At 46.2% G+C, this 16,310-nt stretch overlaps 1 protein-coding gene across 3 annotated transcripts in view; it reads right to left on the bottom strand.

Moving 5' to 3' along the window:
* The window catches only part of LOC142748429 (protein turtle-like), an 84,565-nt gene that overhangs the window by 27,627 nt on the left and 40,628 nt on the right, over window positions 1–16,310 (bottom strand). For all 3 annotated transcript variants that reach the window (XM_075855525.1, XM_075855527.1, XM_075855526.1), the window contains exons 3-4: window positions 11,632–11,982; window positions 5,901–6,266 (exon numbers count right to left, since the gene is read on the bottom strand). In XM_075855525.1, the coding sequence (XP_075711640.1) occupies window positions 5,901–6,266; window positions 11,632–11,982 (717 nt within the window). The remainder of the gene's footprint in view (window positions 1–5,900; window positions 6,267–11,631; window positions 11,983–16,310) is intronic.

The following is a 16,310-nucleotide window of genomic DNA, read 5'->3' as shown; positions in this document are numbered from 1 at the left end:
GCACTCCCCCTATGGTTAGGGTTTGCTTTCCCTCTCTTAAAGCGTCCAAGAGACGTTGTTGCAAGTTACCGTCCCCGGACCTTGAGGATGAAGATGGGTGGGCCCGCTGTCCCCCCGCTGCCACACCAGCATAAGACCTGCCGGATGTCACAGCAAGAGGAGCGCCAGGCCCATTGCCCCTGGTTGATACCCCATCCCCACCACCCACCACCTCACCACCTACAGACACAGCACTCAACACCCCATTACCAGCAGACACTCCAGCAACTTTATTTACAGACACCTGCATACCCCCAGCAGTTCCCACATCCTCAGCCGCAACTTTTTTATTTAACCCACCAGGTCCCCCTGCAGTCATCCTTCTGGCCAGGCCTGGTTCTATGTTCTGTATTTTTGCTGTACATTTTGTGTGGGTAGACACTGCTTCAGTCTCCGCATCATCAGGCACCTTTGCAGGGACGCCACCAGATGTTATAAGCGGTGTCCCCGCTGTGCCCTCCGCCTCATTAACCTCCATCTTTTCTATGTGCGGAACATTTTTGGGAAAGGGGCCACCGCCGCCCCCGACGCCAGCAGCCCCCTTCTCGCCTACACCACTTTTCAGTGATGCGGACGAAGGAGCCACTGATGTCACTGGAGCCGCCTCCGGCGCCGGACCACTCCCCCCTCCCACAGAGGAGTGGCCAACAGAGCCGGAGCCCCCTCTGTGACCGCCCTTGTCCGGAACGTCTGACGGCTTTACTGCGACACCGACAGACTTCCGGCTTTCAGACACCACATCCGGTTTCTGGTTTACCCGTTCTCCAGACCGCTGACTCGCATCAGAGACCAGTTTCCCGGGCTCGCCATTAACCGGACACGGGGACACACCCCCTGGCGTCACCAGGCCACCAGTACCGCCCCCTTTGCAGGGGTTGGCGTCCGGCGCCATTTTGACCACCACGTGTTCTAATGCCGGACCCGTAACACTCTCCCCGCATTCCCGCTCCAGCCCCACTGCAGAGGCTTGAGCTGGGGGTCTTGCGGGACCTGCGCCCTGATCCTGACTTGCATCTGGCTCAGAGCACAGGAAGGATCTTGCTGTATACACCAGTTTAAATGAACCTTCAGCAGATTTTTTTTCCTTTGTCTTTTTTTTCTTCTTAAATTTTTTTTTCTTTTGCTTTTCCTCCTCTGCGGGTAACTCTGCACCGAAACAAAATCCCTGGAAGGATACCGGCGACTCCACGTTACGGATCTGTGTAAGTAATCCTGGAGGCCGCTCACTGTCAGTATCAAAACTCTCCTGATTTCTCCCAGCTGTGAGTCCACCCTCCTCCTCCTCACTGCTCCTGGGTGCATCAGAATCTGAGCCTTCTCTGGACTTTGCATTCTCATGCTCCATTTTCTCCCCCACAATTTCCTTTGTTGTGTCTGGGGCTCTGCTGTCTTCCTCCACACATTCTATTTTTATAGGTTCTGCCATCTCGGCAAACCTCTCTTCATTTTTTAATTTTTCACCAAACACCCCTCCGCCTGCCAAAATCTCCTCACGTCTCTCTTCTACTTCTTTTATTTCCTCCAACAAGGATTTCACATTTAAAAGGTATCGGGACCTCTTACCTCCTGAGGCTTTTGCAGCTCTTCCTCTGGCGACCGCCAAGTCCGCACGGAGCCGTTGCAGCGACTTCCTGAGGTCCCGATACTCCTCCAACCGCATAGCCAGATGGGAGCTGAAGTTCTCCACCGTCTCTCCGGTCCTCAGCTGTCCCCAATCCTCCACACGACCGTCATCCAAATGTCCGGACGGCGCTGGTCCTTCTCCAGATGACAACACCTCGATCACCCTGCCGGACCGCGTCTCCATACCCTTATCCAGGGTTCCAGCGTCAGGGGGAGCAAGGACAGCCTTGCCCCGAGATGATCTCCTCACCCCCGCGACTGTTTGCATATTCCCAGCCAGCTGGGATGACCCTCTACCCCCCGCTGGCATGCTCCGGGAGGTAGAGGTCTGAGGCTCCATCCTAGGATGGAACCCCCCTCAGGGTACTTTCCAAGCCCAGGCAGATGGTATGAGGCCTGGGCAGATAGAATAAGGAAAGTCCCTGGATCCAAGGCCTGCACGGTAGTCTCAGCAGCTCTCTCCACACGTCCTACTCCACCCACTCCAGAGCTGCACTGACTATTCTGCTCGTGGAGTCCCTGTGCATACATTACATTACTTACCCTGTATTGATCCTGAGTTGCATCCTATATTATACTCCAGAGCTGCACTCACTATTCTGCTCGTGGAGTCCCTGTGCATACATTACATTACTTACCCTGTATTGATCCTGAGTTGCATCCTATATTATACTCCAGAGCTGAACTCACTATTCTGCTGGTGGAGTTACAGTGTACATACTTTACATTACTTATCCTGTACTGATCTTGAGTTACATCCTGTATTATACTCCAGAGCTGCACTCAGTATTCTGCTGTTGGAGTCCCTGTACATACATTACATTACTTATCCTGTACTGATCCTGAGTTATATCATGTATTATACTCCAGAGCTGCACTCACTATTCTGCTTGTTGGAGTCACTGTGTACATACATTACATTACTTATCCTGTACTGATCCTGAGTTATATACTGTATTATACTCCAGAGCTGCACTCACTATTCTGCTGGTAGAGTCACTGTGTACATATATTACTTATTCTGTACTGATCCTGCATTACAAGCTGTATTTTACTCCAGAGCTGCACTCACTATTCTGCTCTTTTGTCACTAAAAACAGTCAGCAAGTTTTTTGTCATACAATTCCCTATTAACTTAGCTTTCTCCAGAGATACATCTTATTGGGGGTGCAGAAGTTGCAATGGTACTCTTGCTCCAGGGCATAAAATGTCCCAATGGTTCCTCTGCCGTCCCGCTTCCATAAACTGTACAATAAGTGTTACATGGGGATTGGTAGGGGGTGCTGAGCATATATTTCACATTCGCGCCTAAGACCTTTGAGTAATGCCTCTTCTACTTCTCTTCTTGAGGCTATAAGATTGGCAAGAGCAAGTATAAAGTTTACTTTACTTTACTATAAGGCAGCCATCATCCATGTAAGACTATAGAAGAGCAAATGTGCAAAAATGTGTCTGCCGCCCATTGACATTTCTATATTTAGCAGGGGTCTGTGTTTTAGCCTTTATTTTCTTTTATGGGAGAACTACGGTACTGAAATAGGAAAATCTCTGGTCAAAGATTTGTGGAAAAGGCAAATATTCTAAATTACCTTTATCTCTTCTTAAATGGAGAAATTCGGAAAAAAGATGCTCCTTGGAACGGGCGCTCTGGCGTGAGTGGTTCACCAATTCCACATAGTCGTGGGTTTGAATCAAAGATTTTATTTTTTACTTAAGATGATGTTTTGTAATAAATTTTACCTGCCTGACGAAGACCTCGGTGCGAGGTTGAAACGCGTTACAGTACAGTCTTTTATTATTTTTAATCTGTATTTGAAATAAAATCTTTGATTCAAACCCACGACTACGTGGAATTAGTGAACCACTCACGCCAGAACGCCCGTTCCAAGGAGCATCTTGTTTCCGAATTTCTCCATTCAAAATGACCACGAGGAAGAGGTTTCCTGAGATGGATCCACTCGCCGCGGTTTAGCTCCAGAGGCAAGCACAGTGTGAACAAGACCGAAGGGGTACAAGGACCTCATAAACTACAAAGTTAAGTTGTGCTAACGACTCTGCACAACCTAATCAGATGAGCCTCGCCACAGACATCAGCATACAATTGAATTTCATACCCTATCTATACGTTAGCACCTTAGAGGAGCGCCGTTTCTCTCTTTTTTTTTTGTCCTTTTTCATCTCTTCTTGTCATCATTGTGATATGCAGGCTAAATACATTTTCGGGTATGATGACAAGTAAATTCATGGTTATTTTTGTTTAACCCCTTAATCTTCATGCATACGGCTGTATCATGGCTCCATATTAGGGCTTGCCATATCGATGAGTCCTAATAAACCTCTATATGCCTCGATTTTCATTCCATGCTCCATTGATACCATCCTACTGAGCTAATCTCCCCAAAAAGCCGGTTGTTTATACATATAACCTGTATAGTATCGGGTGATCAGTACGGGCTATGGGTATGGAAGGGTTTGGATTGGCAACGTTTTTAATTTATATATTTTTTACTGTTTGGTTATTTTTTTACATAATCATAGTGTCCTTTAAGTTGTTGTACAAGTTTAGTGAAATACTGTTGTCTCAAGAGAGTAGACACCCCGAGTACCATGGTATGGTGCCTCCATACAGCACTGTCTTCCTCCATAGAAGCAAGGCTTTTATGTAGAGAATACCTCCCTAATGTGCCGTGCCATGTGATGGAACATACCATGATGTGAGATGCACAGATGTAAGGTATGGGCCCAGAATTTCTATGGCTACCATGTTAAAGGGGTATTCCGGGACTTTGATATTGATGGCTTATCTTTAGGATGGGCCATTAATATCAGATTGGTTTGGGTACAACTCCCGGCTACACCATCGGTAAGCTAATTGAAGGTTGTGCCAAGTAAATTATAAATTTAAATTTATTAATATTAATTTATAGATTATAAATTTATTAATATAATAAATTATATTGATGGCCTATTCTATGGATAGATCATCAATATCTAAGTCCCGGAAAACCCCTCTACGGTGTAATATGGTCGTGTACATGAGTTCTCAGGCCCTAAATATACAGCTCTTGCATAGAGACATAGTATGGCCATGTGAATAAAGCCTTGACTATAAAACTAGTAGGGGCTACAGTAAGTGTACCCCTTGTGCAGGCCATGGGGATTACTGGAGGGTTAGTCGACTGCTGAATGGGCACCATTTCTAATCATTAGCATATGTGACACTTTATGTGTTTTGCAAGCTTACAACATAAAAGGGTTCTCTGCTTTGAACCATACCTAGTTTTCAAGGGTAGCTAAACGTTTAACAAACTTCTGACATGTCATAGTGACATGTCAGAAGTTTGATTGGTGGGGGTCCGAGCACTGAGACCCCCACCTATCACTAAAACAAAGCAGTTAAAGCGCTCTTGTGAGCACTCAGCCTCTTCGTTTATGTTCGGCTTTTTCCTGGAAATTAATGTATCGGAGTACGGGCTCAATAGAAAGTCTATGAGCCCATACTCCGATACATCAGCTTTCCCTAAAAAGACAAACAGAAAAGAAGCGGCTCAGCGCTTATACGAGCGCTTCAGCTGCTTAGTTTCAGCGATTGGTGGGGGTCTCGATGTTCAGACCTCCGCCAATAAAGACTTCTGACATGTTACTATGACATGTCAGAAGTTTGTTAAAAGTTTAGCTACACTTTAAGAAGGGTCTCTTGACTATAAGAGGATCACAAAGTGTCCTCTGCTCGGACCCCTAGTGATCAACTGTAAACGGTTGGGAAACCTGACAGTATGTGTTCAATTTCCCTGCAGTGCCACCACAGTGTAAATTAAGAATTACACAATGCCCATTAAATCAATGATCCACTCTGGCTAAAAGATAAAGATCCTCAACAGAGGACTTCTCTATTAATTCAGACATCCCTAATAGGGTATATGAACATGGGTTTTCTAAGCTAGACAACCCCTTTAAGTGGGCAGGTAGGTAGAACGAAAAGCAACCTCAAGTTTAAAACATCCGAAAGATGGGATTTTCTCGAAGACCATGGGTCATAGTGATATGCTACTTTTCATTTAGACACGACGAAGGAAAGATGTTTGGGCTAGTGTATAGAAAACTTAAAAAAAACACAGTGAATCTGCTAAGTTTTGCTGTGGACATATAGCAAACGTGGATCTTAATTTATTGGCAACTATAACAAAGGACAGATAACGCAAATGGTATTTCTTAATGATGGGTCTCATTGGACTTACCTTTTACCTGTAGTTTGGTCCCACTTCCATACTGAAGGGTTGAGATGGTTTTGTTATTACCGATACAGTTCTTGACTATCACAAAGCAGTAATATGTTGAATTATCAGTATCTTTAACCCCCTTTATATGTAGATCAGCCCGTCCTCTCAGCTCTGTCCTTCCTCTGTAGTTGGAGTCAACCAACTCTATGAAGGGGTGATAGGCATAAGGACCACGTGGGCTGTCCACTCTCCAGAAAACGTCAATCCACAGAGGAACAATGTCTGGTTGGTTTGTGAATGAGCAGTTGAGAGTAGCAGAGCCGTCTATGTCAGGTGAGGTTGTCTCTGGTTGTAGAACTTTGACCGTCAGATCCCTGGATTCTGCTAATAGATGAAATATAAAGGAAATGTCTCATAATTGTAATTGTAGTTTCATTAATTGTACTTCAGTCTGTCGAAGTAAGAAAATAAACATATTGTAGCTATTACTTTTATTTTTATAGGCAGCCATTTCAGAGTCACATACTTCTATCCTGTATTCTCTATATAGACAATACAGCTAGTGTAATGATGGGGGTAGGTAAACAGACAAGTGAGCCCTAATCTACCCGCCACTCAGTCCCTGCCTACTTGCAACGACCCGCCCTAGGCGATGGGGTACAACTGGGCGACGGTCCCTACGCTCAATAAGTGCATGACAGACAAACAGACAAGGGTACACAGAAGCAAAGGGAAATGGGGCAGTTGCCCACGGCAACACCGTGAGCAATAAGAGTAGTGAACGAGCCGAGTCAAACCAGGAGTGTACGAGGTACGAAACGCAGAGCAGGAGAGTAGTGAACAAGCCGAATCAAACCAGGAGTGTACGAGGTACCAAACGCAGAGCAGGAGAGTAGTCAGTAAGCCAGGGTCAATATGAAGCAGGGTCAAATAGTTCAAGAAGCTGCAGCAGGGCCAGGAAACCAAACGAGAAGAATCACAAGCAAGGAGGAACAGGAAAGGCAGGTATAAATAGACAGAGGGCGGGAGCTAGCTCCGTCTGGCCAGGCTGTGATAGGCTCTCCCACTCCTAAGCCTGCCATCCTGAGTGGTGGAAGATGGAGTCAGTCTCACAGACATAGAAGCAGGTGCAGACTGATTACCTATGGGCGTTGACACAGAAGCTGTGCCTGGCACATCCTTTACAGTACCCCCCCCCTTTTATGAGGGGCCACCGGACCCTTTCTAGGTGGACCTGGTTTATTGGGGAAACGAAGGTGGAACCTTCTGACCAATACCCCAGCGTGAACATCCCGGGCGGGTACCCAAATCCTCTCCTCAGGCCCGTATCCTCTCCAATGGACCAGGTACTGGAGAGAGCCTTGGACCATCTTGCTGTCCACAATCTTGGCCACCTCGAATTCTACCCCCTCAGGGGTGAGAACGGGGACAGGAGGTTTCCTCGAGGGAGCCAAGGACGGGGAGCAGCGTTTAAGGAGGTAGGCATGAAACACGTTGTGTACTCGAAAAGATGGGGGCAACTCCAGTCGGAAGGAGACAGGATTGAGGACTTCAATGACCTTGTACGGCCCAATAAACCGGGGAGCAAACTTCTTGGACGGGACTTTAAGGCGCAAGTTCTTTGACGATAGCCACACCAGATCCCCGACCATAGACAAGGGGTTAGCAGAACGTCTTCTATCTGCCTGAGGTATTTGTATGCTCTGGGATGCCTCTAGGTTCTTCTGAACCTGGGCCCAGACTGTGCACAGTTCCCGATGAACGACCTCTACCTCGGGATTGTTGGAACTACCAGGTGAAACGGAGGAGAACCGTGGATTAAACCCAAAATTACAGAAAAAGGGGGAGACCCCTGACGAGTTACTGACCCGGTTATTAAGGGAAAATTTGGCGAGGGGAATGAATGAGACCCAATCATATTGACAGTCAGAGATAAAACACCTTAAATATTGTTCTAGAGACTGATTAGTCCTCTCAGTTTGGCCATTAGTTTCAGGATGGAAGGCAGAGGAGAAGGACAGATCGATCTCCAACTTTTACAAGAAGGCTCTCCAAAACAATGAAACAAATTGTACCCCTCTGTCAGAAACAATATTGACAGGGACCCCATGGAGACGCAGGATGTGTTTGACAAACAAGGTAGCTAACGTCTTAGCATTGGGTAGTTTCTTGAGGGGCACAAAGTGGCACATCTTACTGAAGCGGTCTACTACAACCCACACGACCGACTTGCCTTGAGATGGAGGCAAATCGGTGATAAAATCCATGGAGATATGGGTCCAAGGTCTCTGGGGAATGGGCAAAGAACGTAGTAAGCCTGCTGGTAGGGACCTGGGAGTCTTGAACCTAGCACAAGCCTCACAAGCGGCGACGTAGGCGTTAACGTCTTTAGGCAACCCAGGCCACCAATAGTTTCTGGCAATGAGGTGCTTGGTACCCAGGATGCCTGGATGACCAGATAGTGCGGAGTCATGATTTTCCCTAAGTACCCTTAGCCGGAATTGCAGGGGAACAAACAGCTTGTTCTCAGGAAGGTTCCCGGGAGCTGAACCTTGATCAGCCGCAATTTCAGAGACTAAATCAGAATCAATAGAGGAAATGATTATACCTGGAGGCAAAATACAAGCAGGATCTTCCTCCGAAGGAGGGCTGGCCATCAAGCTAGGCGACAGTGCATCAGCCTTAATATTTTTAGACCCAGCCCTATAGGTAACCAAAAAGTTGAATATGGTAAAAAATAACGCCCATCGAGTTTCTCTCGGGTTTAGCCTCCGGGCAGATTCTAGGAAAACCAGATTCTTGTGGTCGGTAAGGACCGTTACCTGGTGCCTAGCCCCCAACAGGAAGTGGCGCCACTTTTCAAATGCCCATTTAATGGCTAAGAGTTTGCGGTTGCCAATATCATAGTTACCCTCAGTGGGCGAAAACTTCCTGGAGAAGTAGGCACAGGGACGGAGATGGGTGAGGGACCTGGTACCCTGGGACAAAACAGCCCCCACTCCCACCTCGGACGCTTCAACCTCCACGATAAATGGCTCCATTTGGTTGGGCTGAACCAGCACCGGGGCCTAGATAAAGCACTTCTTAAGGACCTCAAAAGCCTGGACAGCCTCAGGAGGCCAGTGGAGGAGATCAGCACCTTTGCGAGTGAGATCCGTAAGAGGCTTAGCGATGACCGAGAAGTTAGCAATAAATCTCCTGTAATAATTAGCGAACCCCAGGAAGCACTGTAACGCCTTCAGGGAGGCAGGTTGGACCCATTCCGCCACAGCCTGGACCTTGGCGGGGTCCATGCGGAATTCATGAGGAGTGAGGATTTGACCCAAAAATGGTATCTCCTGCACCCCAAACACACATTTTTCGGTCTTCGCAAACAGTTTGTTTTCGCGAAGGACCTGGAGCACCTTCCTGACATGCTCAATGTGGGAGGACCAGTCCTTGGAAAACACAAGTATGTCATCAAGGTACACTACAAGAAATACCCACAGGTAATCTCTTAAAATCTCATTTATGAAATTCTGGAAGACCGCGGGAGCATTACACAACCCAAAGGGCATGACGAGGTATTCGAAATGACCTTCGGGCGTGTTAAACGCAGTCTTCCACTCATCCCCCTCTTTGATGCGGATAAGGTTATACGCCCCCCGTAGATCAAACCATTGGGCCCCCTGAACCTGATTAAAGAGATCAGGAATCAAAGGAAGGGGATACTGGTTCCTTACAGTGACCTTATTCAAGTTACGGTAGTCAATGCATGGCCTAAGACCACCATTCTTCTTCCCTACGAAGAAGAAGCCAGCACCTACTGTAGAAGTAGAGGGTTGAATGTAACCCTTGGCCAGGCATTCCTGGATATACTCTCTCATGGCTTCACGTTCGGGACAAGAGAGATTAAATATCCTACCCTTAGGGAGCTTAGCTCCTGGTACCAAATCGATAGCACAATCGTATTCTCTATGAGGAGGTAACACTTCGGAGGGCTCCTTAGAGAAAACATCAGCAAAGTCCTGAACAAACTCAGGTAGCGTGTTCACCTCCTCAGGGGGAGAAATAGAATTAAAAGAAAAACATGATGTCAAGCATTCATTACCCCATTTGGTAAGATCCCCAGTATGCCAGTCAAACGTGGGATTATGCAACTGCAACCAGGGAAGGCCTAAAACCAAATCGGACGATAATCCCTGCATCAACAGTACAGAGCACTGCTCCAAATGCATGGAGCCAACAAGGAGTTTAAAAACAGGGGTATGCTGTGTAAAATAACCATTAGCAAGGGGAGTTGAGTCGATACCCATTACCGGGACAGGTTTAGGCAAATCAATCAAAGGCATAGCTAGAGACATAGCAAATTCCACAGACATGATATTAGCAGAAGACCCTGAATCCACGAAGGCACTGCCGGTAGCAGACCTACCACCAAAAGAGACCTGAAAGGGAAGCAAGATTTTATTACGTTTCATAGTTACGGGAAATACTTGTGCGCCCAAGTGACCTCCCCGATGATCACTTAGGCGCGGAAGTTTTCCGGCTGCTTATTCTTACGCCTAGGACAGTTGTTCACTTGATGCTTGTCATCGCCACAATAGAAGCAGAGACCATTCTTCCTGCAGAACTCTCTACGTTGTTGGGGGGACACGGAGGCCCCGAGTTGCATAGGTACCTCCGAGTCTTCCGTGGAAGAACGAAGCAATGGAACCTTGGGAGGCATCATGGGGGAGTCAGAGGAGAAAACACAAAAACGTTCAAGTTGTCGTTCCCTGAGACGTCGGTCAAGTCGTACCGCTAAAGCCATAACCTGGTCTAGGGAGTCAGAAGAGGGATAGCTAACTAGCAGGTCTTTCAGTGCGTTCGACAGACCCAACCTAAACTGGCACCTTAAGGCAGGGTCATTCCACCGAGAAGCTACGCACCACTTCCTAAAGTCAGAACAATACTCCTCAACAGGTCTCTTACCCTGACGTAAGGTCACCAGCTGACTCTCGGCAAAGGCAGGTATAAATAGACAGAGGGCGGGAGCTAGCTCCGTCTGGCCAGGCTGTGATAGGCTCTCCCACTCCTAAGCCTGCCATCCTGAGTGGTGGAAGATGGAGTCAGTCTCACAGACATAGAAGCAGGTGCAGACTGATTACCTATGGGCATTGACACAGAAGCTGTGCCTGGCAGATCCTTTACAGCTAGGTTGTGTGTTCTCTATGGCAGGTGTAATATATTAATTAAAAGAGAAATGTCACATATTATTACAGTCTCCAGGAAGTGATGGGTTACAGCCCCTCCCCCAGAGAGTGGCAGGGGAGCTGCATACAGAGCCTTATCAGTGTATAGTGTATTTTGTTATTATTCTGCCTTATCTAAACCTCCAGCAGTTAAATAGAGCTGTCATTAAATCCCCCGCCTTCTATTGATAAAAAGTATTATAACTCTGCTCATGCTGTTCCAGACTATTCAGCAAAGTTTACAGCTGAGCTACAGGAGATGTCATCTTATTATGTGTGCTCTAGTGGCTATCGTGAAAACTGCAGTAGTTCAAGATTTGGATTGCAAAATACAATTTAAAAAAAAGGTGATCCAATCCTTACACAGTGTATGTAAAGTTCTGACCTCAGCTTCAATGGTTGGGTACTTGTGTCATTCATATTTCATATCAGTGTTTGTTATTCATTTTATTCTGTAGATTATGTTGACATAAAGAATAAAACACCATATGGTCCACAATTAATACATTATTATTGCGCAAAACGGGTCATCTTACCCACAAGTACAACCTCTGTGCCATGTATGGGTGATGCTACGGAATAGTTTCTTAGATTCATCCTGACTTTGCAGCAATATTGCTTGTTGTCCTCTGATGTCACGTCCTTTATTCTTAATGAGAGATCCTGAGGAAAATTCACCACTGACCATTGTCCTTTATTCTGTGACTTGTTCCCCTCGTTCCACATCTCAAATATGACATTATGCTCAGAACACAGATCACTGCTTCCCACAGTCCAGGTGACTTCATCTATACGAGATGGATCTTTATAATGAACTAAACATGGTATAGTGATATCTTCTCCAATTATAGCGGGAACCACATCCGTCTGTTCTACTGAAAACTCATCTACAAGAAACAGGAAATAAAGACACATAATAAAACTAAGACTTCACTCCTCCTGCAGGGTGATATATATAGAAGAGAGCTATGAGTCTACTCCTCCTCCTGCAGGGTGATACTTATAGAAGAGAGCTATGAGACTCCTCCTCCTGCAGGGTGATATATATAGAAGAGAGCTATGAGACTACTCCTCCTCCTGCAGGGTGATATATATAGAAGAGAGCTATGAGTCTACTCCTCCTCCTGCAGGGTGATACATATAGAAGAGAGCTATGAGACTACTCCTCCTCCTGCAGGGTGATACATATAGAAGAGAGCTATGAGACTACTCCTCCTCCTGCAGGGTGATATATATAGAAGAGAGCTATGAGTCTACTCCTCCTCCTGCAGGGTGATACATATAGAAGAGAGCTATGAGTCTACTCCTACTCCTGCAGGGTGATATATATAGAAGTGAGCTATGAGACTACTACTCCTCCTGCAGGGTGATACATATAGAAGAGATATATGAGACTACTCCTCCTCCTGCAGGGTGATACATATAGAAGAGAGCTATGAGACTACTCCTCCTCCTGCAGGGTGATACTTATAGAAGAGAGCTATGAGACTCCTCCTCCTGCAGGGTGATATATATAGAAGAGAGCTATGAGACTACTCCTCCTCCTGCAGGGTGATACATATAGAAGAGAGCTATGAGTCTACTCCTCCTCCTGCAGGGTGATATATATAGAAGAGAGCTATGAGTCTACTCCTCCTCCTGCAGGGTGATATATATAGAAGAGAGCTATGAGTCTACTCCTCCTCCTGCAGGGTGATGCATATAGAAGAGAGTTATGAGTCTACTCCTCCTGCTGCAGGGTGATACAGATAAAAGAGAGCTATGAGTCTACTCCTCCTCCTGCAGGGTGATACATATAGAAGAGAGCTATGAGTCTACTCCTCCTCCTGCAGCGTGATACATATAGAAGAGAGCTATGAGACTACTCCTCCTCCTGCAGGGTGATACATACAGAAGAGAGCTATGAGACTACTCCTCCTCTTGCAGGGTGATACATATAGAAGAGAGCTATGAGACTCCTCCTCCTCCTGCATGGTAATACATATAGAAGAGAGCTATGAGTCTACTCCTCCTCCTGCAGGGTGATATATATAGAAGAGAGCTATGAGTCTACTCCTCCTCCTGCAGGGTGATATATATAAAAGAGAGCTATGAGACTGCTCCTCCACCTGCAGGGTGATACATATAGAAGAAAGCTATGAGACTACTCCTCCTCCTGCAGGGTGATACATATAGAAGACAGCTATGAGACTACTCCTCCTCCTGCAGGGTGATACATATAGAAGAGAGCTATGAGACTACTCCTCCTCCTGCAGGGTGATATATATATATATATAGAAGAGAGCAATGAGACTACTCCTCCTCCTGCAGGGTGATATATATAGAAGATAGCTATGAGACTACTCCTCCTCCTGCAGGGTGATATATATAGAAGAGAGCTATGAGTCTACTCCTCCTCCTGCAGGGTGATATATATAGAAGAGAGCTATGAGTCTACTCCTCCTCCTGCAGGGTGATATATATACAAGAGAGCTATGAGTCTACTCCTCCTCCTGCAGGGTGATATATATAGAAGAGAGCTATGAGACTACTCCTCCTCCTGCAGGGTGATATATATAGAGAGCTATGAGACTACTCCTCCTCCGCAGGGTGATATATATAGAAGAGAGCTATGTGTCTACTCCTCCTCCTGCAGGGTGATACATATATAGAAGAGAGCTATGAGACTACTCCTCCTCCTGCAGGGTGATATATATATAGAAGAGAGCTATGAGACTACTCCTCCTCCTGCAGGGTGATATATATAGAAGAGAGCTATGAGACTACTCCTCCTCCTGCAGGGTGATCTATATAGAAGAGAGCTATGAGTCTACTCCTCCTCCTGCAGGGTGATATATATAGAAGAGAGCTATGAGACTACTCCTCCTCCTGCAGGGTGATATATATATAGTAGAGAGCTATGAGTCTACTCCTCCTCCTGCAGGGTGATATATATAGAAGAGAGCTATGAGTCTACTCCTCCTCCTGCAGGGTGATATATATAGAAGAGAGCTATGAGGCTACTCCTCCTCTTGCAGGGTGATACATATAGAAGAGAGCTATGAGACTACTCCTCCTCCTGCAGGGTGATATATATAGAAGAGAGCTATGAGTCTACTCCTCCTCCTGCAGGGTGATATATATAGAAGAGAGCTATGAGATTACTCCTCCTCCTGCAGGGTGATACATATAGAAGAGAGCTATGAGTCTACCTCTCCTCCTGCAGGGTGATATATATAGAAGAGAGCTATGAGTCTACTCCTCCTCCTGCAGGGTGATACATTTAGAAGAGAGCTATGAGACTACTCCTCCTCCTGCAGGGTGATATATATAGAAGAGAGCTATGAGTCTACTCCTCCTCCTGCAGGGTGATATATATAGAAGAGAGCTATGAGTCTACTCCTCCTCCTGCAGGGTGATATATATAGAAGAGAGCTATGAGTCTACTCCTCCTCCTGCAGGGTGACACAGAGAGAAGAGAGCTATGAGTCTACTCCTCCTCCTGCAGCGTGATATATATATAGAAGAGAGCTATGAGTCTACTCCTCCTCCTTCAGGGTGATACATATAGAAGAGAGCTATGAGACTACTCCTCCTCCTGCAGGGTGATATATGTAGAAGAGAGCTATGAGTCTACTCCTCCTCCTGCAGGGTGATATATATAGAAGAGAGCTATGAGTCTACTCCTCCTCCTGCAGGGTGATATATATAGAAGAGAGCTATGAGTCTACTCCTCCTCCTGCAGGGTGATATATATAGAAGAGAGCTATGAGTCTACTCCTCCTCCTGCAGGGTGATACATATAGAAGAGAGCTATGAGACTACTCCTCCTCCTCCTGCAGGGTGATATATATAGAAGAGAGCTATGAGTCTACTCCTCCTCCTGCAGGGTGATATATATAGAAGAGAGCTATGAGTCTACTCCTCCTCCTGCAGGGTGATACATATAGTAGAGAGCTATGAGACTACTCTTCCTCCTGCAGGGTGATACATATAGAAGAGAGCTATGAGGCTACTCCTCCTCTTGCAGGGTGATACATATAGAAGAGAGCTATGAGACTACTCCTCCTCCTGCAGGGTGATATATGTAGAAGAGAGCTATGAGTCTACTCCTCCTCCTGCAGGGTGATATATATAGAAGAGAGCTATGAGTCTACTCCTCCTCCTGCAGGGTGATATATATAGAAGAGAGCTATGAGTCTACTCCTCCTCCTGCAGGGTGATACATATAGAAGAGAGCTATGAGTCTACTCCTCCTCCTGCAGGGTGATACATATAGAAGAGAGCTATGAGTCTACTCCTCCTCCTGCAGGGTGATATATATAGAAGAGAGCTATGAGTCTACTCCTCCTCCTGCAGGGTGATATATATAGAAGAGAGCTATGAGTCTACTCCTCCTCCTGCAGGGTGATATATATATAGAAGAGAGCTATGAGTCTACTCCTCCTCCTGCAGGGTGATATATATAGAAGAGAGCTATGAGTCTACTCCTCCTCCTGCAGGGTGATATATAAAGAAGAGAGCTATGAGACTACTCCTCCTCTTGCAGGGTGATATATATAGAAGAGAGCTATGAGTCTACTCCTCCTCCTGCATGGTGATATATATAGAAGAGAGCTATGAGATTACTCCTCCTCCTGCAGGGTGATACATATAGAAGAGAGCTATGAGTCTACCTCTCCTCCTGCAGGGTGATATATATAGAAGAGAGCTATGAGTCTACTCCTCCTCCTGCAGGGTGATACATTTAGAAGAGAGCTATGAGACTACTCCTCCTCCTGCAGGGTGATATATATAGAAGAGAGCTATGAGTCTACTCCTCCTCCTGCAGGGTGATATATATAGAAGAGAGCTATGAGTCTACTCCTCCTCCTCCAGGCTGATATATATAGAAGAGAGCTATGAGTCTACTCCTCGTCCTGCAGGGTGACACAGATAGAAGAGAGCTATGAGTCTACTCCTCCTCCTGCAGGGTGATATATATATAGAAGAGAGCTATGAGTCTACTCCTCCTCCTGCAGGGTGATATATATAGAAGAGAGCTATGAGTCTACTCCTCCTCCTGCAGGGTGATATATATAGAAGAGAGCTATGAGTCTACTCCTCCTCCTGCAGGGTGATATATATAGAAGAGAGCTATGAGTCTACTCCTCCTCCTGCAGGGTGATACATATAGAAGAGAGCTATGAGTCTACTCCTCCTCCTGCAGGGTTATATATATAGAAGAGAGCTATGA

This window comes from Rhinoderma darwinii, chromosome 3 (assembly GCF_050947455.1).
Source record: "Rhinoderma darwinii isolate aRhiDar2 chromosome 3, aRhiDar2.hap1, whole genome shotgun sequence".
Classification (NCBI taxonomy): Eukaryota; Metazoa; Chordata; class Amphibia; order Anura; family Rhinodermatidae; genus Rhinoderma; species Rhinoderma darwinii.
The sequence above is the reverse complement of the archived record's forward strand: the minus strand, read 5'-3'. Positions and strand labels throughout refer to the sequence as shown.